The sequence below is a fragment of the Podarcis melisellensis genome, assembly GCF_964234715.1.
Source record: "Podarcis melisellensis genome assembly, chromosome: 2".
NCBI classification, from domain to species: Eukaryota; Metazoa; Chordata; class Lepidosauria; order Squamata; family Lacertidae; genus Podarcis; species Podarcis melisellensis.
In genome coordinates, this window is record NC_138529.1 from 74543129 (window position 1) to 74569304 (window position 26176).

Consider the following 26176-nt stretch of genomic DNA (forward strand, 5'->3'; position numbering starts at 1 on the left):
GTATGTTTATTATCTCATTTACACAAAAGCATCTATAGCAAATAGCAACCTTTTAACTACTTGTATATTGGTAGAAACATAGCTTACACTGATACAGGAGAAAAACAAATAAACAGGAAAAGAAGATATATAAATATTGATCCAGAGGTATAAGTGGCTAACTTGTGAAATGGAAATACATATTTTATTTAAATACATATTTTATGTAACCAGCAAGTATATAAATGACTGTTTATATATAAAACAAAACGTCTAGTCTCAGTAAGAGCTTGCTTTTTTCTTTTTCTTATTTTTGTAGACAGGGTTGGGGATGGGCAACTGGGAGATTGCCTGACAAGGTAGCAGGGAGGTCAAACTTGGGCCTTGGTAGCACTTTCAAATCCATTTTTTGCCTTGAGAGTTGCAAGAGATTCTCACCTTGAAAACTGTACCTTCCAAGCTTTATGCATGTGTATAGAGTGGCTTCTGGGGGTCTTTTGGCCAGATAAGAAGGTTCCAGTATACAGTGGTACCTCGGGTTAAGAACTTAATTTGTTCCTGAGGTCTGTTATTAACCTGAAACTGTTTTTAACCTGAGGTACTACCTTAGCTAATGGGGCCTCCTGCTGCTGCACCGCGCAATTTCTGTTCTCATCCTGAAGCAAAGTTCTTAACCTGAGGTACTTAACCTGAGTCTGTAACCTTGAAGCATCTGTAACCCGAGGTGCCACTGTAGTTCCTTAAGTTTTTTTATAGCATAAATTCATATTTCTTTTTTGACTGAGAGGTTTTCAACCTTTTTGGGTCCACGGCTCCCTTGACCAACTACATACTTTCTGTGGGACTCAGGAGCCCAGTTAGGTCACCCCTTGCCTGCAGAGCTGGCAGCCTCTCACCCTTTTTTGAACACCCTCCCTTCTGAAGTATTCCCTCAGCCTCCTCTCTTCTCCCCTCTCCTTAGGAGTCCTCTGGGCAACTGCAGCTGCCACCCTTGGTCTCTGAGCTTCCCCCCTGCCCCAGGTGTACTATGTTCTGCTGCTTCTCATTAAAGCATAGCTTATTTTTAATGGCCATTTAATGTGATTTGTGAACCAGGTCAATATATTTTCCACAATACACTGAAATATTGTGACTAAATCTTTACTTTTATTTCTCATAGATTACTGAAATATTGTTTCTACATTTTGTAAGTAGCTTATCCTCCCACCTTAAAGCTATCACAAACAAAATATCTTAACATTTTGTTTTTGTTTTGTTTTTTTAACAGATAAAGCACTATGTTTCATTCCAGTAAACATTGTTTTGTTAGCAGCTGTTACGTTCCTCGGAGTGCTATGAGAGCTGCTGTAGAGAACTCTGAAATATAGGAAAGCAAACAGTTTCCGCTCAGCTTTTGTCAGTCTAGCAGTACTTTGTTTTAAACATGGGAGCCAATAAAGAGACATTGGTCCAGTTCATGCACAATGCTCAAACACGGACCAGCATAAATGAGTAAATGTGGGTTCCCAGGGTGAAGTTTGTATCTGCTGTGCTCCTCATCTGCTGCTGCTGCAGCTGCAGAAAACAAATATTGCTTACAGCTTGAGATTTGACTGGACAAGAACAACCACAGCCTAGGTTCAGATGTATTACAGCTGTACCTCTTGTTACGTCAGTCTCCAGTTGTGTTTTTTCAGGATACGAATGCGACAAACCCGGAAGTGTATATTTCCAGGTTTCGCCACGCGTGCATGCACAGAAGTGCTCTGCGCGTCTCGTGCATTTGCAGAAGCACTCTATCATGCTGTGCGTGTGTGCAGAAGTGGCACTCTAGTTGCAGACTTTTTGGGGTGCAAACAGCACCCTAGAATGGATCGAGTCCATAACTAGAGGTACCACTGTACTGAGCCCAGCATCAACAGGACTGGGGAAATAATGCAGCAGGTGTGATCTTCACTTTTGGTGCCCATTTGTGCCCACTGAATCATGCTTATGTGTGAACCAGGCCAGCGAGTCACCAAGTACTGTATTTCTTGCTCTATAAGACTCACTTTTTCCCTCCTAAAAAGTAAGGGAAATGTGTGTGCGTCTTATGGAGTGAATGCAGGCTTCGCAGCTATCCCAGAAGCCAGAACAGCAAGAGGGATCGCTGCTTTCGCTGCGCAGAGATCCCTCTTGCTGTTCTGGCTGCTGAGATTCAGAATATTTTTTTCTTGTTTTCCTCCTCCAAAAACTAGGTGCATCTTATGGTCTGGTGCGTCTTATAGAGCGAAAAATATGGCAATTGGAAACTATCAAACCTGAATTCTTCTTTTCCTTTTCTTAACAGTCAATGACATCTTGAATAAAATTTGCGGAAAGCATGTTGGCTGTTAAATGTATTTTAGGATCCTTGCTAAGCACCACTTGCTTGCAATGGGTGTATCTGTATACGGTACACAAACACTTATGCAAATATCAGCTCAAGGACTAGATGGGAAATGCTGACTTCTTCCCCTAAATGGTAGTCGAATAATCATGTTGGCAATGATGAACATTAGTTTACTAGGAAAATGCTCACCACAGCAAAAATAAAAAGCATTTGATCCACATTACAATCTCTTCCTCTTTAAAATAATATTTCATTTATCTTCAGTTTTATAGCCTGCTATAAGAGAAAAGAAAGATATGTACCTTGGAATGAAAGGGTTTATAATAGTCCATTCCCTACTCAGTACCAAGCAAAGCATATTATCTGAGCATGTCAGTTCAGGAATATATATACTATATTAATTTAAGATTTATAACTGTTTAGAGAATATGATTCAGAAAAGAACCTTCAGTTTGAACTGTTTAAAAGGATCTGATTCATACTCTAGAAACTGTGTCTTTCATATATATGTTTGGGATAAATAGAAATAATTGGGGCGGGGGGAGCGAAACTCACATAGTCAAATACACAGCTAGGAGATGTACTGGCAATACCAAGAAGTGCCTCTGAAAGATGAGCTGCCAATGAGAAAGGCCTTTTCCTGGCTTTGTTTCTGGTCCTCCCCATCCCCAGTCCTGTTCTTCTAGAAAGAAAAGGTGTCAGTAGTCACCATGAAACAAGTGCCATACTTTTACCCTTGAGTGCCCCCAGAAAAAGCACTGCCCATCACTGATACAGTCTTAATTCATGGCAGCAAGGGATAATAGGCCTCTGGCAAAGGTTAGAATCATATTGCTGGAAGGGATCCTGAGGATCATCTAGTCCAAATCCCCTGCAATGCAGGAATATGCAGCTGTCCCATACAGGGATCAAACCTGCAACCTTGGCGTTATCAGCACCACACTCCAACCAACTGAGCTATCCAGGGTTATGTTATTACTGTAAAATGCATGTTCTTCTCACTTCCATATTGCTTTGAAATCCTCTCCATTCATAACTTAGTCTGGAGTGAAACAAAAAGAAAGAGGAACTTTCTGCAAAGTGGAACTGGAAGAATCTGGAAGGGTGGCATACCTGTGCCAGTGACTGGAATGACCAATGGATGGGGTGGTGGTGGTCTGAATAATAAAGACTGGAAGAATAACCCAAGAAAATCTTTATTAAAAACGTTTTTTAAAAAATTAAAAAAGACAGGAAGAATTGAAGGCTGAAGCTTCTTCATTTATTCACACCAGCCATTGTGTGAGGTGGCAAATGGTGGCAAGGAATTTGTGGCATCATTGTGTATCTTATGATTGGCTTTGCTTATAGTAACCAGGGTGTATTCCTCAGTTTAGCTCATAACATAATAAGTGTGCTTATTTGAAATTATACACCAGTTATTTATGCTTATGTTAAAATACAACATTAAAACACGACATTTTTAATAATAGCAAATGAAACCCTTCTTTGGACTGACAAAATAGTATGCAAGAGTGCGCTGTGCATTTTTAAAAAATGGTTTTAAGCCAATTTAAGACAGAAGGGACACTTTGCAACAATTCGTGTTGTAGTATGGTTTCTGGAGATCAATTACTGATACAGTGGAAAGAGCGCCACCTACTGATTTGCCAGGATGAGCCACTGACAAGCAAGTTTTTTGCAGATCTCGTGGAAATCTACCTGTGGAACAGAATTGCTCTGTGATTAAGATTGACTTCAGTGTAAGGAAGTAGGAAAGGTTATATTTGTGTGGTTGCTAATGCAGGACAGGTGAAGAGTGTTGCTAAAAGCAATGGAGAAATTAAATATATATATAGATATACTGTATAAATATAATGGGGATTACGATTGTGAATTCATTTTTGTCTTTTAATTGAGGAAACCAAGAAGTGTGTTTGCCCTACAATCTCATGCCTAAATACACATCAGATCTGAAAATATTTTTATAATAACACGCATGTAATTGAGAGAACAAGCGGACAGTAGGAAATGAGGTACAAATAATTCCGAATGATTTAAGCAAGCAAATGGGGGAAAGAAGAAAGACAGGATAGAACCTGATCTGATTTGCGGGTTGGAGTAGTTCTTGTTTTTGTTTTGTTTTTAAAGACTGAAACTACTAGGTGGCAGGGGAAAGTACTAAAACCAGATGCTTTTGAACTTTATGCATAGTTCACAAGTGAAATACTGGACTTCTTGATTATGCAGGCAAATAGATCACAGACGTTTATCTGTGTGAAAGGTTTCCCATGCACATGAATGATGATTCAATCAAGCTTCACATATTTTGAGGTTTAGATCATAGTTTCTGGCTGTAATGCTTGTAGCTTGTACCGAGAATGTGCAGACTGAATGTCTTGTGATATGTTAGAAAATGTAAGGATTACCTCATGTCTATTTGTAAACATCTAACAGACTTCTTTTTAGTTTATCTTTCATTACACATTTTCTTTTTCTTTTATAGTAATATTGGACCACAGGCTTTCTAAAGCAGAGTTTTCTCTTAGGTCTGAAATATTTGTCATCTAGTGCTGCTTTAAAAGATGTATAGCTAATATATCAAATTGGAAGCATTTTAACTTTAATGTTTATATTTAAGTATGCATGATTTGCTTATAGTTTTATACTGTATTTATTTATTCTATGATATGCTTTTATGTAAGCTACCTTGATTTCAATTTGGGGGTTGGGTGAGATATTAGTGTTTTGAATGAGAAGACTTATAACATTAAAATCTTGATACCAAGCCGTCTAGACAAAGTAGGGGTAGTGATTTATTTAAAGTAAGATGAAGCAAACAAATGAACAACATTTGTGCTCTCATTTAGTCCAGAGAAGAATGAAACATTCTACTGATGACTTGTTTTTGGCGCTTGTGTCAGCCTTAAACACAATGACAGAACTGCAGGGAGCCAAACACATGTTTGCTTTCTGTTAATATATTTGTCATTAGCTAAATACTGGTGGGGCTTAAGTGTCTTATCAAGATGGACAGTGATCTATTCTAGAGCAATAAGTTTCCAACAGCAGGATAAGAAAAATGAAGAGATTTTTGTATGATGTGTCAGCTAGAAAGGTTAATTATGGCCACTAGCCCAAGATGTGTGGTTTGGTTCCAAAAAGTGTGCACTGTGAGCAGAAAAGCACTTCTGCTCATCCAAGGAAGTGGTTCCTGCAGTTTTCAAATCTTCCGGCCATCTGCAGCCTCTGTTATGCCATATCTCACACAGTTTCCCAGGGTCATCAGACCTTATAGATCTGGTTTGTGGGGTACAGAAAGTGTGAAAACCTCTATTCCATGAGAAGAGCAAGACACTTAGTTCTTAGGATCTGAGACAATATGCACACAATAACATGATGCATTTTGGTTTTTGGTTTTAAAAAGCTATATGTGAACTAGAATGTCTGGATTCAGATTTACTCTGAATTGGATTTATTATAATTTTACTGGAAAGAAAGAAGCATCTAATCTTTTTCCTATAAATTTAGTCAACTCAGCAGATGGGTATCAGAACACACCAGGAGTTGATTTCAAGCAAGGCTTACTGAGTCCTTTCTTCATCTTATTTTCTCCACACAGCCAATTTTTAACTCTAGCCTTAACTTGTTTGTCTATTTTTCCCCTTGTGTAGGTTTACAATTGTGCTATGAGAAATGGCTCCCTTCTTACGAATATCATTCAACTCCTTTGAGCTAGGACCTATGCCGAGTCAAGGGGAGCCACCACAGCCATTCTGTGCAATAAAAATGAAAGAGGCCTTGACTACAGGTAAGAAGATTGATCAGTTGAATTGATTCCATTTGTGGTCTGGAATTCCTCACATATGGTCTGGCAGGACCAGAGTCTAATTGTGTGCTTGTTTATGAGACAGGAAATCTCACTGAGTCGGTAGTGATGTACTCCAAAGTAAATGTGTATACGATTACAACCCTAAGGTGTCAAAGGATGCAGTTTCTAGTCTAATGTATGTGGCATAGGCCAGTTTACTCCCAATGACAGGGAAAGAGTGAAGAATATGGTTATTTGTGTACAGCATTATTTGGATTTAAGTCATCTGATAATAGGCAATGTATCAGAAAGAGATAATAATAATAATTTATTTATACCCCATCCATCTGGCTGGGCTTCCCCAGACACTCTGGGCGGCTTCCAACAAAATATTAAAATACCGTAATACATCAAACATTAAAAGCTTCCCTAAACAGGACTGCCTTCAGATGTCTTCTAAAAGTCTGGTAGTTATTGTTCTCTTTGACATCTGGTGGGAGGCGTTCCACTGGGAGGACGCCACTACCGAGAAGGCCCTCTGCCTGGTTCCCTGTAACTTGGCTTCTCGCAGTGAGGGAACAGCCAGAAAGCCCTCGGCGCTAGACCTCAGCGTCCGGGCAGAATGATAGGGGTGGAGACGCTCCTTCAGATATACTGGACCGAGAGATAAAGGTAACTTTGAATAAAAAATTCAAATGGATGTACCACCATGCTGGTATGTACTATGAATTTTTAACACCTTATTTTTTAATGTGAAAGCTGAAGTTAATCAATTATTATTTCAATTTTTATTATTTTAGTCTTGTTGCATTTTTTTAAATCTGAAGCATAATGTGAGAATGGATTTGGTGTGAAATGCCATCTCCATCATATCTTGAAAGTATACTTCTTTACTACAATCCATTACTAGGGCCGGAAGGCTTTGTTGTCCAATTAGCAGAAGATTGTTTTGTTGCCTGCTTTTCTTCTCTCTTCAGAGTCCATTATTCAAAAGTCACTTTTTTGGGTAGAACTCAATTCATCAGCAGGAACTGTCCTGTGGTTCCACCTACATATTCTGTCATTCTTTTTAGAAGAAGACCACTGTACACAGACATGCAAAGGATTATTATTATTATTATTATTATTTAAAAAAATCATAGTTCAGAGAAGGGTGCGCAAGAAGAAGAATTTCTCTTTTCATTACTGAAAGCCTAGTTCAGGTTGTTGTTACCATTCAGTGTCATTACCTGTCCAGTTCAGTGGTGCACCCATCTGCTGCCTATAACTTCTGTGCTTTCCATTCAGTTTTTATGAAGGTTTTACATGTTGATACAGTACTTCTGTGTGTGTGTTGTGTTGTGTGCGTATGTGTGTTTTGCACTGAAAACTCTTGGCATCTGGGAGGAAGGCTTTGCAACTAAAAAAAGAAAAAAAATCACACCTTTGGCTAAAGAGGTCAGGGAAACAAGGTATGCCTGCATCTTAGGAAACAGTATCTTTGATGGCCTTTTATCAGGATAAGGAGGTTCCCTTAAGCTTCGATGGATAAACCCTGGACCTGTGTGACTCCTTTCTTAGAAGGCTCAGGAGTATTGCTGGCCTTCCTTGCTGAACTTTAGACCCTTAAAAATATTCTTGAGGCCTTTTCTTTTGCACTGCATGAACACCAATTGTCACCCAGGGCTTGGACTAAAAATAGTTACATAATAAGTGCTTTCTTCCCCTCTAACTTTAAGCTAATGGCTGTTGCTATTAGAACTAGAAAAGCTCGTTCGTTTCCATTCTATATGTTCCATGGACACTTTTTGGAAAGAAATGAATGGACCCTTTTTTTTTTTGTTTCATTTATTATGGAACAAATATCTGTTCATAAGTAATACATATAAACTTTTATGTTAGTGTAATCAGTGTGGGAGAGCATGTTGAACTCGAACAAAAAAAATCATTTGCCCTCTGTCTCATAATTAACATTTCTATTTCTGGTCCATGTACCAGTAAAATTGGTGCACCCAAACATCACTCAAGTGAACATTTTCTGGCCAAATGTAAAATGGGAGAAATATTTTCTTAGGTCCAGGCTGATTGCTGCATAGTTGGATTTCCTCTTTTTAGGCCAACACAGTCAAGCATGTGTTAAATCACTTGACAAATGGGTAGGGTTCCTTTAAAATCTTCCAGAAAAAAATGTAACAGATGCTGGAGGGGATACTAGAGCAGCATTTATCTTTATCTGGAAATTCATGGGCTGCCGATCTGCCTTTGAGGACACTGTGATAGAAGTTGCCACAACAAAATTGCAGAAAGCGTGGAGGTGGGGCGCTCTGGGATTCACTTTTCATTAATTGAAAACATCTGCTCTGAGTAGCTGTTACTAGAAAGGATCTCTGAGTCCAGGTAAAAGCTTTTTGGCAGAAGCAGAGGAGATAAAGCAGAAGTCTGCAGAATGCAGAATATCCTCAGGTGGCTATTTGTGAACATTTGGCAAGCTAACATCAGCCTGCTTGTCAAATACCTAATTTATAATGTTGGTTTTGGCAGTCCTTACCTAATAAAGCCAAACTGAGGTGCTATTCTTTACTACTGTTTGGACAGTCCATCATACTGAGAGACGTGCATCAAACAAAACAGCTGTTGGATAAACATAAACTTAACTCTGAACTTAAATCCTATGTCAGAATATTAAGGAACCGATCACTCTCCATACAGTTTACAGAGATTCAGCTATTTATCATGGCTCAACTAACACGGTTGCCAAAATTGGGCGTGGATATTAGGCCACATTTGGAAATCTGAGAAACTCTTGTGGGCACCACTATAAGATGGCTGCCATTGGGCATCTATCTAGTCACAGAAAAGGTGCCTAAGGGATCTTTGCTGTCTTGGAGGACAAATAACTTTGCAAAAGAAAGAGGGAGAGCATGCCTATAAGAGAGAAGTTGGCTCTGAATCCCAACTTTCAAAACAGACATTTCCCGTGCCCCAATACACAACCACATTACCCATTTCACAGAAGTAACACACATCCACCCCCTAAAGCAGCTAAACAATTTTGGCAATTCCCCAAATCTGGAAAAGCTGTGGGGGTATTGGGAAAATCAGGGGAAATCCACTCACCACCATAAGGCACAAAAAACAGGAAAACTGTACTGAAGAAGTCAAACAGGTGAGACCCTCCCATGTACCCCAAAAAGCAACACACATCTTGAAGGCAAAATCCATCAACACATATAAGAGAAACATCCCACATGGGTCCCAGTAGCATTCTGGGGAAGGAAAGGGAAGAGGGGTGATGTGGTTGGAGTGCCACCCAAAGCACAATAAAGGAAAATAAACTTTTTAAACAACAATGAGAAGGGCCAGCGTTCTCCATTGGGGCAGTGGGCTGGAGACCCTAGGGATAAGGTAGTCTAAACAATGACTAGAATAAGACTTATTCAATGTTCATTGGCTGTTATTGCAGTTGATGTGTTTGGAAAAAATCCTTCCTTGTTATCTTAACATGGTTGAGATTATTTCCTGGCTATAGTTTTAATAAAATTAAAATCATCTGTTGCTTGTGATTGTGAAATTTAGTGTTTTCCTGGCAACTCTTCATTTATGCCTTTTCTGTGGCATTTCCAGAGAGAGGCAAAACCCTGATTCAAAAGAAACCCACTATGTACCCAGACTGGAAATCTTCATTTGATGCCCACATTTATGAGGGCCGCGTCATTCAGATTGTTCTCATGAAAGCAGCAGAAGACCCATTATCTGAGGTGACTGTGGGTGTATCTGTTTTGGCTGAAAGATGTAAGAAAGGCAATGGGAAAGCAGAATTCTGGGTGAGTATGACACCATGTGATTAATTATTTTCTACTGTGATACCCTAGGTCTATACAGCTTAGAACCAGATCTCTAGAGGACCACATGCTCATAGCATATGAATTTTTCACTTGTTAAGGTTATTCTCAGCAGAACTTCATGTTCTCAAAAAATGGGAATGCTCCTTGTCTAGTTCCTTAGAAAAGGAACATAATGTGTGCTTCAACGTGCCTCATGTCCTTGATGTCATTACTGTGTCTTATTTCCACAACCTTGCTCTGTATCCCTGACAGGGATAGAGAAAAGATTAAGCTAATATGTGATAAACTGATGGGCCTTGCAATTGTGACGTGTGCCCTCAGGATTTTAATCTGTCAGATGAAGTGCTGGTGGGCTAGTGGATCTGAGGCTGATAATTTACCCCAAAGTGAATTTGCCAGCAGTGGGTGGCGTTGTAACCTGGTAGTCCATAAATCTGAGCAAAGCTCAAATGATGTTCTGCTTATTTAGAGAGGCTGTCAGTGGGAAACTGTGGGAATCGGTGGTATTTGGGTTAATGCAAATGATGTGGAACTTCCATACAGCCAGATAATCCTTGTATGGTTTTATTGTTTCCATTCAGCTGACGATAAATGAAATGTGGGATGACTCCATAATAATTAAGAAACTAACAATATCAACACTGTTGTCATTGTGAAATAGATGTGAGAGAGAAGGAAAGTAGTCTTCAACTGTGACTTGCCCCTCTGCATGTGATATTTTCAGAATGTAGAACAAGATGGTTGCAGGAATTTTAGTGTAACTGGAAGGTAATTTGTGGATTTTGTTCTTCTTAGCTTGACTTGCAACCTCAAGGGAAAGTATTGATGGCTGTACAATATTTTCTAGAAGATGGAGGTAAGGAAATGGGTGAATATTAATATTATTATTCTTCAATATTATTATTATTATCTATTATTATTATTATCCAATATATAGTAAACATTAACTTTAAATTTGATGACATGTTAGCTTGGATCCAGAGATGTGACAATGGAAGGTGACTTCCCTGTTCCTCCTTCCCTCCAGCAGCCTCCTAAGTCCCCTGAAGAGCCTCTTAGGAGAGCCTATGGAATGGAGTGAGTTGTGGCATGGGAGCTGAGGAAGGGGAGATATTCCCAGATCGAATGGGAGGTTCCCCAACCCTCAGAAAAAGTTTGGGGGCATCTCAGAGGGCTGCCAGGGGAAGAGTGTGAGCTTCTTTGCCTCACCCAAGTCAGACATGTGTGCGAAGAGGCTCTGTGCACATACTCACATGAGCATTCCTCCATGCAAGGGGCCATAGCTTAGTCGTAGAGCATTTGCTTTCCATGCAGAGGGTCCCAAATTCTCATATATAGTATTTTTAATTTATTATGCAAGTTTATAGCAAGAAATTTCACAATACATCTGGTCTAGGAGCTCCCTGCACATATCTTGCAGTGCACACATGGAGCTCTTACATGCTAAGGATCGTCACCTAATCAGTGGTATAGGCAGCTTGCTGCACTCATTTCATTTAAAAAAATTAAGACATTTATTCAAAAGTTATAATACAATTACTATACAATACATTTTCAATCAATATATCCCCTCCACAGACAGCTCTGTGATGATGGTGGCATTAAAATATTCTGTTCCGCTTCAGTAAAAGAGAAAAAGAAAGACCAGATCGTATCAAAGCTATATTTTTTTGGAGATGTCTTTGCTGATGGTATGTGAGGCATTCTGATAGAGCAGTGCCCCAAGCCTCTATTGGTATATGAGAAGTTTCCTTCCATTGTTTCATGATGTACAGAGCAATTCGCTTGTCATTGAACTATAATGGCATGTTTCCAAATTGATGTGCCCTAGATTAAATTCTCTTCTCCATATGAGAGCAGAAAGAATATTCCATCATTCCTGGAATTGAGGGGTAGAAGGTGGTTGAATGCTAGACTTGGGGTCCCACAAATGAGTCTTCTCCCCTCCCCCCATATAAAAATGATGCTTATAAGAAGCAGAACTGGTTGCCAATTTCTTTGTTTATTTTAATGAAGTTACTGACCTTATCCAGTCACAGAACTTAGCACCTCAGTGGTTGGTTTACTTTCGTACTGAGTGTCTCACTCTCTGTGTTAAGCAGCTTTGGAGGCAGCAAGAATAGCTTTCTCTTTCTGGAATTATGCCGCGGACTTCAGCAATAAAACGGAAGGGTTTGTCAATTGCTTTCTTTGAAAAATAGGTAGTTTCCGTAGGGAACAAAGTATTTTAGCACTTTCAGTGGGTGGGGAAGATTATATGGATAATCAAACGCTCATTAACTGCAGGTTAATGCAGGAAAGAGTTATCTGAAAAGTGTTGCCTATTTCTGTGTGATTTATAGATTGTATTAATACGTATGCATGTTTTCCATAGCTAAATTTATTTTTAACGGACCTGCAATAACTGGCAATATTTCTATCTGATAAAACTCTTAATGGGAATTGTAGCTTTCTTGCACTGTTCATTCACTACCCCCATTCATTTCAAAGGAAACTGTGCAAGAGGTCTGAGTAAAGGTTTTTCCTTTGTTTGGTAAGATGTGAAAGCTTGGTGGCATAATTATTATAGGCTTTGACAGCTTTCCACAATTTTTTCATGCTAGTTGCTATCACTTGGACTGCTGTACATGACAGAATTTCCTAAATAGTGTGTAAGAAGTTTAGATTTCAATTTTTAAAAAATGCAAGATTTTGCTAAAAGTTGTCCACATCTTCATGGCTTCATAACAATAAAATGCAGGGAGGATGTGGGGTAGAGCAAAAAGGATATTTTTCCCTTCCACTTTGTTCCAGATGCTTCCTATCCTTGATTCGGTTAAACAGATTGTATATAGAGGACAACTTCTGCTAGGCATGTCACTTAGGCGATCAGGAATTATGTTTGTGAACTGCATCCAAATGCAGATCTGAATGTGCATCCCATTGAAAACAATGTAATGTTTACAGATTACCTGTGCATGTTTTGGTGCATTTGTATAAACATCTGACACAGTGAGTGACTATGCATGGAGATGCATAATTCTGAGCACGAATCTCCTTTCCTGGATTGGTCCATAGTGCTGGTGACAGATTCCATAGCCCACCTGGGCTTCAGAATGCCTTTGAGGGTGGGGGATTCTGTGCATATCCTCCAATACCACTTCTTCCCTTGTGATCCTTTAAATGGCAATGGGGAATTACTGAGGCCAAGCTCCCAGACTGAAGGGAAGCAAGCACCAAGCCACTTTATTCACTTCAGCCAATCTCCTATTTCTAACTGGATGAAAGCTGATCTATCAGTTATAGGGGAAAGAGGTGTACAGTCCCTGCTCTTGCTTAGTATTATCTTTTTTTCCCCCTGCATACCTCAGGAATCCATCTCCCCAAGTATGCAGGAATCTGCTCCTACCTTCTTCCTAGAACTGCGTTATGCAAACCTTTTTGGTGCCTTGCATACATACCTAACACTACCCCATTGTTTAATGCTAAATGAGCTGCCACTTTCTCTCTCCTCCTCCCTCATGACCAGCAGGAGGATTTCTGCAGTCATTAGAGTCCCTTTCACATTAGTGTCATGCTGCGTGAACCAGAAATCCTGCCTTAAACTCTGTGAAGTTTCAACACAAGCCACCTTCAAACCTGTGGGCTTGTTTTGAAGCTTCCTCAAGTTTGTCATAAGTCTGGGTTCCTCTTCCATATAACATGACAAGCCGTCAACGGGAAGAGCATGATGAGCCCAGTGCATTGCGTTCTGCATCTCATTTACATAGCGCTAAAATATGGCTTAGCATTATGCGTAGAGTGCAGTCAGTGTATTACATACAAAGCATTCACTTTACTGAAGGGGAAGTGATACTTTGTGATGTTAGCAAATACATGCAACTTCGAGCAGCATCGAGCAGCAGTATTACACCAGTTTCCTGATGTGTATATGTGGATGTATTGTAAAAAAAAAAAATTCTTTAAAAATGTGGAAAATAAAACATCTCGATTTTGGGAGAGAGAAAATTATTGCCACTCCTTTGACTTGGCCAGTGGTGCAGCAGTAAAACTGCTAGTACAGTTTGCAAAGCTAAGCAGGCTCCAGTATGGTTTCAAATAGGATGGGGGACAGTGTGTTGAGTTTCCTGCATTGCAGGGGGTTGCAGTCGATGACCCAAGTCTACAATTCTGATTCATCTGGTTACCAACCAGATGAATTGACTGGTTGCTCCAAAAACAGTTCTCTTTCTAATTCTAGTAATTTATTTTTAAATAGAGCATCATTTTTGCATATATATTGTTAAATACCATTGGTATTTCAGAAGCATTTTATAAGTTTCAAATGTTACGAGCCACATACAAAATCTAATTTTGACTAGTAGCTGCAGTTCCTCCTGTTACTTCCTTCCTTTGCAACAGAGCTCTCTGTCACTTCTTCTTTCCCTGACACCCTTACTTTTCCTACTTCTGCTCTGTGTTCTTTTTCAGATGTACCTTTTATACACTTGATGCATACATTCGTAAATGAGTAAAAAGAAAAACTTAGGGAACCAGTATCCTTTCTTTCAGCATACAGAAGAGATCCCTACTGGCATTCAGCTCTCATTCCCTGATCTTCAGGCAGGCTTGCTGCAAAGCATTCAGCCATTCCACCTAATCCAGGGCCCTTCCGCTCCTCCTTAATCAACTGCTGGTCTTCTCTTCTACAGGACTCCAGCCCACATCACTCTTTATGCTCTGAATTGTAACAGGTTGGGGAAGAGCCTGAAGAAAGCACTGGATGACTATAAGGGAGGCAGAGGGGGACTTGGGACTCACAGGAATTGCTAGGAGTGTTGCAGTGAAATTGTTACAGTGGAAGCACACCTTGGAAGACCAGGATTGTTCCAAAAAATGTGTCACCAGAGCAGATAATTTTGTAATTCCTGGGCTGCATGAAACGGCTTGGACTTTTATCTTGGTCCTAAATGCATTTGCTAGATTTAAGTGGAGCATTTATTTATTGAGATCAGTTTGAGATAAACAAAAACTAGGGAAACATTGGAATAATTTTCCGGACTTGCAAATGTACTGGTAAGTATCTTGCTCCTGTCTTCCAGGCCTCAAAGTTCACAGAAACTAGCTGTTGTTCCATTCACTTTGAGAAAGACAAGTTCTAAAGCTGAGTAAGCCATAGAGAAAATAGTGTCTATGTACTGATACTCTTTTAACGGGAAACTCATCAAACTCAGGTTGTTTCTAGCTTTCCATTGCACAAGAGGAAGCAACACTTGTGTCGGAAGATTGAAAAGGTCAGAAAGGGGATTTCCCCTTGTCTTTGAGACACATCCACAATTTAACTGTTTCCCCCCATTGCTAAAGAAACACATTACACACAGCAAAACCAGATTAGTTTGGCACTTTGCTGTACATGTTTTGTGCATGTGGGGATAATAAGGAGTAGGGAGATGTGGGAGAGAAAGGATAGCAGACCAAGCAGAGGGAAGCCGGGGAAAATTTTGCATGTTGAGTCAGTGCATTTGCAAAGTCCTGCAATATTTGCTTAAAATAAAACTGCAGGGGAACAAAACACTTTAAAAAAAAACTACTACTCTTGTGTATTTACAGAGAAGTGATTTCCTAATTCCATCAGTTTGAACTAATACTACCACCATGCTTATAAGCAGCACCATCATGCTTATTAAAACACACACTCCTTCTTTTAATATACTAGTGCCAGGCACTGTGGTGTCATTACTTCCCCTACACTGAGAATAAGTTGTTTTGGATCCAAGCACCAATCTTCATATTCTTGCCTAACTACAAACACCTTGCACAAGAAACAGAAATTGTGCCCAGTCTCTTGGTTGTATTTTCAAGTGATTTTAGCTCACATTTCCATCACCTTTATTTTCTCCTCCTCTGTCTTCCACAGACTTTCAATATTTCTGCATCGGGGTGGAGAACTTTTTTCAGCCCAAAGGTCATAGAAACTTGTGGGTAATCTTTTGTATGGCTGTGTTGGGTGGGACCAGAAGCAGAAGTGGGCGGCAGAGCAATGGCTGTGATTCTTATCTGTATGCAGTAAGCAACATTCCAGCCGTGTGCAGAAATCAAGACTTTCTGCACAGGTGAATATATCTATACACATTTTTCTGTCGTTTACACAGGCAAGCAAGAAGCACAAGTCCATACCGCAATGCTACCAGGCAAAAGTAGTCAAAAGTGTGTGTCGGCTGGAGAGAGTCTCCCTAAGCCTGCCCTAAATAAAACCATTTTATTTCCCTTTGTGTACTGAAAGGGCATTTGTATAGCAGAATAAAAGAAAAATGATGTATTCATTAATCTAATTCCAGCCTTCTAAAGGTATAGTTTCACAGTAGTTTGGTTCCGGAAGTTGGCCAACAAATATTGTGTACCTTTGTGCTCATGGTAATATTTGGAATTGTAAACTGTCTTGGGTGCCTTGGCGGAACAGGGACAAAAAATGCAAAAAGAGGTGTATGTGTTCAGATCATTAAGTTTTAGTGTTCAGCATGGAAATAGAGGAAAGGCTGGGGTTTTGTGCCTTTCCCCCCAGCACTGTAGTTGTGGCTAGAGTGCCTGCTATCTGATATAGAATTTGCATATTGCTGAGTTTTTCTAACATGCTCCATATCTTCAGTTCATTTTAATTTTTATATTACTGCAGCAGCACTTGACAGAAGACAGTCGAAGGAGAGGAACAAGCATGTGCACTTCTTTTTTTAGTGATAGTGTTTTATCACTAAGTTAAAATGTACCTGTTAAACTAAATAATGAAACAATTATTCCTTTTATAAATACAAGTTTCACTGTTTCATTTCTTTGCTTCCAGACAGCAAGCAGTCAATGAGAGAAGATGAAGGAACTGTGACTATGAACAGGAGAGGAGCAATCAAACAGGCCAAGATCCACTACATCAAAAACCATGAGTTCATTGCCACCTTCTTTGGGCAACCTACATTTTGCTCTGTCTGTAAAGATTTTGTGTGGTGAGAGCTATTGCCTGTGTTTTATCTATATGTTGCACACAGCTCTGGCCTAGAGCAAGAACTGACAGATTCAGTTTTACCATTTTCTTCTGTTGGCTTGAATACTACTCTAGCATTAGTTTTCCATGGAGTAACTGCCTCTAGGAAACCCTGAAGATTCTTTTTTTCTGACCTGAAAATGAGCTTTTTAAACAGTTTACAAGGATGGCCTAAGTGGGCTTCTTTAACCAAGAACCTTCAAAACCACGTCAAAACAGCAACAACCCCTGCATCAACCACTGATGGATTTCATCAACAACCTTCCCCAAATCTTGTACCTTCCAAATGCTTTGGACGGCAACTTCCACCCAAAACATCCAGAGGGCACCAGTTTGGGGAATGCCTGATCAGAACCACAGTTTATTTATTTGACAAATTCAGACACTGCTTCTCATCATGAAGTCATCAGAGTGGTATACAAGATGCACAAACAAGAAAAGCATCTCTACAAAATCTAGAAATCCAATCCAATCACTTCTGCTGATGTGCAGTTAATATTTCATACGGTGTTCTGAAAGTTTGTGGCAGCTGACTTCTTCAGCTTGACTGTTCTCTCTCATCCACTTGGGTACAGCCTCCATTTTCTAAGACAGCTTCTCCCATCTGGGACCACTTTGAAATGCATAGCTAGGTATTAACAGCAGGTTGATGTTTCCCTACTTCAAAAGTGTATCGTGACTTCTCTAGGGAAAGAAAGATTCAAATATTTCAGTGGGATCAGCTGCATATTCTTAATAAGACCTTGGGCTGATAAAACAACTTGTATGTCTGAATATATATTTTTATAAATTTTGCTTGTGACTAAACCCTCCCCCCATTTCCTCTACAGGGGCCTAAACAAGCAGGGATATAAATGTAGACGTAAGTTAATTGCATTGTCTTTTATTCTTGGGTGGTAATAGCCGGTGAGAAACTTTAGTAGATGTAGTACAAATTGTTGATAATCACTATAGGTAACCTGTTCTTTACGATGCCAGGTAAAACGCTACTTTTTCTGTCAGGCTTTTAGAGGCTGATCATTTTTATAATGCTGTTTATGTGGTTTATGAGAGTTATTTTAATGTTTCTGTTTATCTTGTTACCTTATGTTTGTAAACCACCCTGTGACCATTTTGGGTAAAGGGTGCTATAGAAGTAGCGAATAAATAAGATTAAATAGCAGCAGTTCCTAATTATTCATTTTTGTTTTAACATTTAAACACCTGCTGAAAACAGGTGTTATGCTAACAGGCTTATGCAGGCCATTAAGAAAACATGTTCCTGTAGTACTTAGTTGATGCTGGTTTTAAATTTTATGTAGTTTTTTAAATTATATCAAGATATCATTGTTGTAAACTATTTTGATTTTTTTATGATATAGTGGTTTGAATATATTTTTTAATAAATAACTATTACACTTGTCTAGGGCTACCATTTTCCAGATGACAAAAGGGCCTTTTATTTTATTTTTGTCACAGAAAAACAAGAAGGCATCTTGTGATACCTTAAAATGCTAACAGATATATTTAAAATTCAACCCTAGTAGTAAAAGCTTTCCAACATATCATTTCTACTGATGTATATAAAGTTGTAACTATCATACAACTGATAAATGAAAATCAGAGAAAATAACATTTTTGTGTAGAATACTTTATATATATCTCCCTCCATGAAACGTAACTGCCTGTATCTTTCTATTCCTGTTGCTCTTCTCAAGAATGTAATGCTGCTATTCACAAAAAATGCATTGATAAAATCATTGGGAGATGTACTGGTACTGCAGCAAACAGCAGAGATACAATGGTAAGTAATAAAACATTTTATATGTTCATTAACCGCAGTATGTATTGTGTGTAAAAAAAAAAGACATGCAGCAGTAAGGAAAACCAGATATGTGCTTTTCACATATTATGTAAATTTGGCATGCTTATTTACTTTTGCCTATTATTTTGTTTCTTAAGAATCAAATTATCAGAGATCTTGAATGTGATTTATTTTTTGCAAGTGGGAAGGCAAGAAAGGACAACATGTGGGTCTGAGCAGCTATGTTTTGTCTTTTTGTCCAGGTCCTGCAGTTCAGCAGCTGTTATTCAAAAGGCCCCAGAGAATTTTTTTTAAGTCTTTAAGGATCTATGCAATCTTGTTCCCTTACCCTGGGAGAAAGGGATTTGTGCAGTCACGACCCTAAGTCTGTCTGACCAAGCACAAAGAAGTTCCTGAATTTAAAGAGACAAAAAACATATGCTTCCTTGTTTTGCATAGTTTGTCAGAATAAAGGCATTCTTCTTGACTTGCTCAAAAACTCCTCTATTCATTGGCTCACCTGTCATTTCCCACAAGTATTGATGTTTTCCTAGATTTTGTGGCTGCAGATATACCGTATCTGCTCTAAAGAAACGCAGTGTATGTGAATGAGTGGGCAGGATACTGTGCTTCAGATTTGCCATTTCAGGCACAAAGAAGCACAGTAGACACACAACACTGTCCATGGAGACTTTTTCTTGGACATTTTAGAATACGTTTTTATTTAGGATTCTTGTGGGCAGTGTCTCTAATATGTTAAATTCTATGAATTATTTTTTTTTTATTTTGTTCAACTTGATGCTTGTGTCAACCTTCTGGCTACATGATCGGATAAATAATGGATTTCTCTCCTTGAAAATCTTGTGTGAGAGAAATCTCTAAATACTTGTCTTACTCCCCCCCCCCCAACATAAACGTGTTTTCAGTTTCAGAAGGAGCGCTTCCACATCGATATGCCTCACAGGTTCAAAGTTTACAACTACATGAGTCCTACCTTCTGTGATCATTGTGGTAGTCTTCTCTGGGGACTTGTTAAGCAAGGATTAAAATGTGAAGGTACAGTCTGTTTCTTTTGGCCATTACAAGCCTTGGGCAAAATAGCTGTGCTAGGGGGAATTTTGAAGAGGGAAAGGATCAGTTCTGTGATTACAGTAGCACCTTGGCTTACGTTACCCTTGGCTAATGTAAACTTCGGGTTGCGAAAGCAGCAATCCCAGAAGTGTTTCGCCCCGTGCGCATGCGCAGAAGCGGTTTACTGCTTCTCCTCCGGTTGTGAAAACCTCAGGATCTGGCCAGACCTCTGGAAGGGATCCCATTCGCAACTGAATACAAGGTACCACTGTATATGCTTGTACTGTCTGTAAGAGTTAAACAGAAAAGTATGCGCATGGTTTGTGTTTTCTAAAGGTTTTTTTTAAAAAAAACTTGACAACCTTCAACTGTGTTCACAAGTGAAAAGAAATAGATGATCTCTAAACTAAATGCTGTTCTTGTTTTTTTTAATGCATGTAGTAATGTTTGCTTCTTTTTAATCCTGAGAGTAAAAATGGGGGAAAGGCAGACACAGATCTCAGTTCGGTTAAAGGACCCAGTGAGCAAACTGATCACAGTAAAAATGGTAGATTTATCAATTGTGCTTATAAATTGCATTATGCTGATGCTGTTCATAACTGTATTTCTTCAGAATGTGGAATGAATGTGCACCACAAATGTCAGAAGAAAGTGGCAAATCTCTGTGGAATCAATCAGAAATTATTGGCAGAAGCTTTAACTCAAGTTAGTCAGGTATGCTGCTTAGTCCTTTTCCTCATATCATATTTTATGATCTAATCGTCAATACAAATGATAATTTTCAAGTGATAAATTCCGTATCATATGTATAACCACTTAGCAACATTGACATCCAGTTTACCCTGTTAAGTGATGGGGATATTACCACCCCCTTGCTTACTTGGATTTCAGATGAAGTGCAGAATTGTGGTAAGATTTTCCTCAATATTTAGCAAGAGGTTCAGATGAACAGCTAAAGTCCTTACAAATGCCCCTTTGCAAATTGGCACTTGTGTAAATGTGCATCTGTGGTCACTCTGTGGCTGCGTTCGGACATCTGGTGGATCAGGGACAAACCCTGTGTTATACATTCAGTGGAGGAGCTTCATGCTCCGGCACCGGGGGGGGGCAGAGAGCAGGTAGGTGCATGGCTGGTGTGCGTCCCAGGGGCGTGGCGTGCCACCTGCAGGGGGCGTAGCACCTAGTGCAGACGGGGGCAGCTGCAATGGCACCACACCGGGATCGCGCTGCCAGGGGTGGTATGCTCCCCCCACCCCTCCTTCCTCCACCAGTGTACACATTATCTCCTGTTCCTCTTCCCTCAAACTTAGTAGAACATTTTCTGGTTTAATCAAGTCACAGTCTGCCATTTAATGCAAACCAACAAAATGGTGTAAGCAGATCTTCCAGACTAGGGTTGCAACATAGGGAAATCACGCAGGCACAGAGCTGATTCACAGTCCTACAAACTGATTTGGAAAACTGGAAACGTGACAACTGAACACAGCCCCTGTCTCTAGAAATGCAGATTTATTGACATTCAAGTCAAATGTTCGAATGTTTAAAGTAAGAATCTGCAGTCCATTTCCAGTTTTCATAGTTGAAGATCGGGATGTGGGAGAAGCTTTTGATGACAAGAGACACTGTTTCACAAACTGTCAGATTTAGCAGCTTGGTAACTATGAATTCCTAATGTGACAACTGTGTCCACAAGCATCATATGCAGAATACATAAGTTTGCCACTTTGCATGTAATTTGCATACACAAAAAGACTCGGTGTAAGAATTTATGTACACACTTGTGGCGCATGCATGTTTCACATCATCAGGTGCCCATTCTCTGTATTTGTGTCCCCACAGTTTGCAGAAATGGTTTGCAGAAACTGGTCATGTGCAATCTGTTCTGGTAAAATAAGACAACAAACCCAGTGGAAAATTAAAATCCTCCATTCTTCTTCTTCTACACATACTAATATTACATAAGAAAACGCCTTACATCATGCCAAACAATGTACTAATATTTAGCCTGGCTATTTTAGTGAAAAGCAATCATTTCTTAATTTAAGCATAAAGTAATTCTGAATATTCATTGTTTCTTTTCAGAAATCTTCCAGAAAATCTGATTCTGGGTCAGTAGAAAGTGTCGGAATTTACCAAGATTTTGATAAAAAACCTAAATCCTTGAGTGGCGATACAACAGGTGAAAAACATTTTTTCTTTATTGTGTATGCATAATTCTAACAGTTAACACGTAAATTTAAAATACCCATATAGTACAAACAATATTTTGTCACTTGGTTTGATGGTTTATTCTTAAAGTAGTTATGCAAAGACATGGACAACAAGTAATGATATGCACAACACTTCTTCACATGTAACTACAGCATCCTACCTTGTAGCTGAGAGCCTTAATTCGTAGACAAAGATTGTGGAGAGCTCTCAACTTAATTCAACTATAATTCAATCTGACTATAACTTTTGTTGGTGGGGGAGAGTTTTTCAGAATCTCCTTGCCTATGAAATCACCTTTGGCTTGGTACCAAAAGGACCAGCTTGCCACCTGAGACAACTGCCTCACCCGAGCCTCATGAGCAGGCTAGCCTTGGCAGCTAGTCTTTGTTTATGGACTGTTTTCCTAGGAAAGGTGAACTGTCACAAGCTGATGTCATTTTTTGGCACCAGGCAAAAGTATTCGTTTTATTTGTAGATGCATTTCAGCATGTAGTGTAACATGGTTTGCTATTATTAATGGCTTTAACTTTTCTGCCAGATCCTTTCTTTATATTTTTATTGTTTGTATACTTTTATTTTATGCCTTAAGGGTGGCATAACAATTATCTAAATAAAATCTGCCCCCTTCCATGCCCCTGTAAGCAGTGTAGGCAGAAATGTAACAGCTTCCCTAAACTTCAGTTATTAAAGCCTCTAGTTAAGAACCCAGTCAAGAACTATGTGTGTATGAGGCAGCTCTGATGTTTTGAATTAGTTTTGAATTCATGCCTGCATGGAATTTGAACTTATAATTCCATGCATACATGCACATGCATGACAGCATACATTCCCTCCGTCCTTCACTCTAGTGACAGGAGCAGATTTATGGAATGGTCCATGTGATACATCAACACTTCATAGAGCCATAGAATAGCATGCCATTTAGGGAGAAGAGAGAGAAGCTTCCTGGTCCTAACAGAAAAATTTGCATTTTGCTTTTTACAGATAATAGTGAGTATGATAAACTTTGGGAGGGACGTTCGCTGTCACGACCATCTGGTAGGAGGAAATTCAACATAGACAGTTTTGTATTCCACAAAGTTCTTGGGAAAGGAAGCTTTGGAAAGGTAGGTAACTGGTAGGGCATGATTTTCTTTGCATGTATAAACAACTACCAAACTGCTGGTTGTATGTTACTAGAATGCCTTATATGGTGTGGGAGAGAGAGAGAAAGTGATCCATGTGATTCTTCAGGCCACTAGCAAAGTGGGACCGAGAAGCGAAGACTCAAGGCAACAGGTGCCTAGGACCTTGGCTGGCTGTGAGGAAAGGTGTTGTTCCACTCCCTCCACATCCCCACCTCCAGTTGTGGCTTTAAATTTATATTTGCTGTGCAATGAAACATTTCCTAGTGCTCTGCCTTTTCGCTGCTTGGCTTGACTCTGGGAAGGAGATCCCAGGTACAAGGGGAAACTTTTATGGCCTGTTGGCCAACTCTAGGCAGCACCTGCTGTACCTGATGTCTATTCTAACCCATGAAGGCTTCAGTCACACTGAATTCTTAGCTCAGGATGCCATGAGACTGTTTCTGATTTTTATGAACACATATGACTGTAGGCTGCAAAATGACACGTTTGTTTGCCTGAGTACAGGGTATTGTGTTGTTAGCACTCTGATCAGGTCTAATTCCACTGTTGCACAGAGGGGCAAATCCAGGACATGATCATCTGGTGAGCTTCTAAAGCATAATTCGCATCCCATAGTAATCTTTTGTTTTACAGGTACTACTTGCTGAACTGAAAGGGAAGAATGAATTTTTTGCAGTAAAGGCTTTGAAAAAGGATGTGGTGCTAATTGATGACGATGTGGAATGCACCATGGTAGAAAAGCGGGTCTTAGCACTGGCATGGGAAAATCCATTTCTTACCCATTTATACTGCACTTTTCAGACAAAGGTACGCTGCTGTTGCTGTGAGTGGCAATGTGAAATATGTGGGTGACTTATTTGAAGAGAGTATGTTTGCTTAAAGAGCATATCATTACATCTGTGTGTCTTCTTGCATACTCCTTAAGTATCCATTTGCAGGCTCTGCATTATTTGTCCATTAAACAAACAATGGACACCATTGGACTTCAGCTCATATGTTGGGTCCCATTCCTGGGTTGCAGCCTAACCTAAGGTGGGTCACAACAGTAGTACCTGCACCACACAAATATAAGGTTAGAAATTATAAAGAAGGTTCCCAGATACATGTTTGAGTTGGAAGGGACCCTGAAATAGCCACGACATGAAAATAAAACTTTTCCTGAAAAAATGAGCCTGGTGCAACATTTTCACTAAATACAGAAATGAAAGATTCACGAAAGGCTCTGGAATCTGGTAGAGGAGAAGCGGTCTTCCCTTCCTGTCTAAATGGTTTGGGTCTGGGATACCCAAGGGCCATGTCTTCCCATACCAAACTCCCAAATCTATTGGAGAGACTCTTCTCTCTATCTTGTTTTGTGACTGAGGCACAAGTAGTCCACATGAGAGAAAGGACCTTCTCATTGCCTGCATCCAGACTGTGGAATAACCTACCCTGTGAGATCCTCTCTTCCAGGCTTCCCATAGGCATCTGGTTGGCCACTGTGAGGGGAGGATAGGTGGGTCATTGGTGAAATCCACCAATGCTCTCATATTATTGCTTTCTGGGCCCCTCTCTTAACTGTTTTTCACTGACTGATTAAATCTTCCTTGTTCCAATTAGTATTTGTCATGCCAGGCAGATGATCTTTACACAGCATAACCTCATTTTTAAAGTGTTGTCATCTGCTGCTGTTTTTACGGTTTTTGTGGAATGGTCTTGTGCTTAATTGTTGTCAGCCTTCATGAGCAATGCACACGCATTGGAAGGGTGTCATACAAGTTTTCTACATCAATAAACGTCTGACGCTGCTTGTTAAGATTTCCAGCCAGAGGCTGCCACCAATATATGACTCGACTCACTTGAAGAACAACATGTTCATACTGTGTATATAGTGACATCAGTCAGCTAATGTTGTGTTTTTCCTGTTTGTAAACAGGACCATCTGTTTTTCGTTATGGAATTTCTTAATGGCGGAGACCTAATGTTCCATATACAGGACAAAGGCCGCTTTGATCTTTTCAGAGCTACGTAAGTGTTGATAACATAATGTTGTGGCAAGGTTTGTGTGCCCGATTCTAAAACTGCCCTTCTGTTTAAGACGGGATGTGCTTTTAGCTTCTGCATCTATGCAAAGTAACAGCAAGTTTTCTACTCATATCACAGATTGTTGCACCGCCACAAGTGCTTAGCTTTACGGCACCGTTGCCTTGCTCAGTTTTGCCACGGTATTAAAGGGAACAGTTAGATTTCCAAGAAGTATACTTGGGGAAGGAGCTGACTTAGGAATAGCCTTTTCCAACTTAAGCTGTATCCTAGGGTGTTAGACAAACTCTCCAGCATTTAGTGGCTAGGGGAAAAGTGAGAGGTTTCTGAAAAAGTAACCAAAAGAAAATGAAGTACTACATCATCAGTAGGCCCCTACTTTATTTAAATTAATCCCTCCATTTAAAGTGTTTTTACTATGTTTCAGGTTTTATGGAGCTGAAATACTGTGTGGCCTACAATTTCTTCATAGCAAAGGCATTATTTATAGGTGAGTGCTGATTGACCTTGCTAAGCCTTGTAAAACATTGCAACAGTTACGTCCTGAATTGGTGGATTCTGTCATTAACCGACAAGCAGAGTGTTTTACAAGGAACTGTTCCCTATTAAAAATCTGATTTTATTCCAAATATGTTGAAAAGAAGCAATTCAGCAAGCACTTGAGGCCAATATAGAATTGTTTTCTTGTGTTTTTCTCCTTGGCAACATGAATAAAGAAATGTTATTTACATTAGACAAAAGACCCTTTGTTTCACATTCTTGATTGCCAAGCACTTAAACACAAGACTGAGATATTTTGTCTTCCTTCTAGTGCCAAAGGAGATTGATAGTAATTAATCCAGGATACAATCCTGGAAAGGGGAGCATCCTCAGTGGGTGGCTGTTCATGAGAGGCAGAGAGAATTCACATCTGTCTATGATACCGGTGTCTTTTCCCTATCTATAAAATGCAGAAATGTTCTTTGACGACACAATTCATATGATAACGTTACTTGTAGACAGACTGCTGCCAACAAGTCTCAGGCTTG

The 26176-nt window shown here is 39.6% G+C and overlaps 1 protein-coding gene across 2 annotated transcripts in view; it reads left to right on the forward strand.

Annotated features, from left to right (window-relative positions):
- PRKCD (protein kinase C delta) overlaps positions 1 to 26176 on the forward strand; it is a 52749-nt gene that overhangs the window by 21445 nt on the left and 5128 nt on the right. For both annotated transcript variants that reach the window (XM_081901202.1, XM_081901203.1), the window contains exons 2-14: positions 5983 to 6119; positions 9723 to 9922; positions 10739 to 10799; positions 16740 to 16896; positions 17765 to 17796; positions 18632 to 18717; positions 19644 to 19773; positions 20402 to 20502; positions 21871 to 21967; positions 22984 to 23105; positions 23760 to 23933; positions 25042 to 25133; positions 25576 to 25638. In XM_081901202.1, the coding sequence (XP_081757328.1) occupies positions 6005 to 6119; positions 9723 to 9922; positions 10739 to 10799; positions 16740 to 16896; positions 17765 to 17796; positions 18632 to 18717; positions 19644 to 19773; positions 20402 to 20502; positions 21871 to 21967; positions 22984 to 23105; positions 23760 to 23933; positions 25042 to 25133; positions 25576 to 25638 (1430 nt within the window). In that variant the 5' untranslated portion in view covers positions 5983 to 6004. The remainder of the gene's footprint in view (positions 1 to 5982; positions 6120 to 9722; positions 9923 to 10738; positions 10800 to 16739; positions 16897 to 17764; positions 17797 to 18631; positions 18718 to 19643; positions 19774 to 20401; positions 20503 to 21870; positions 21968 to 22983; positions 23106 to 23759; positions 23934 to 25041; positions 25134 to 25575; positions 25639 to 26176) is intronic.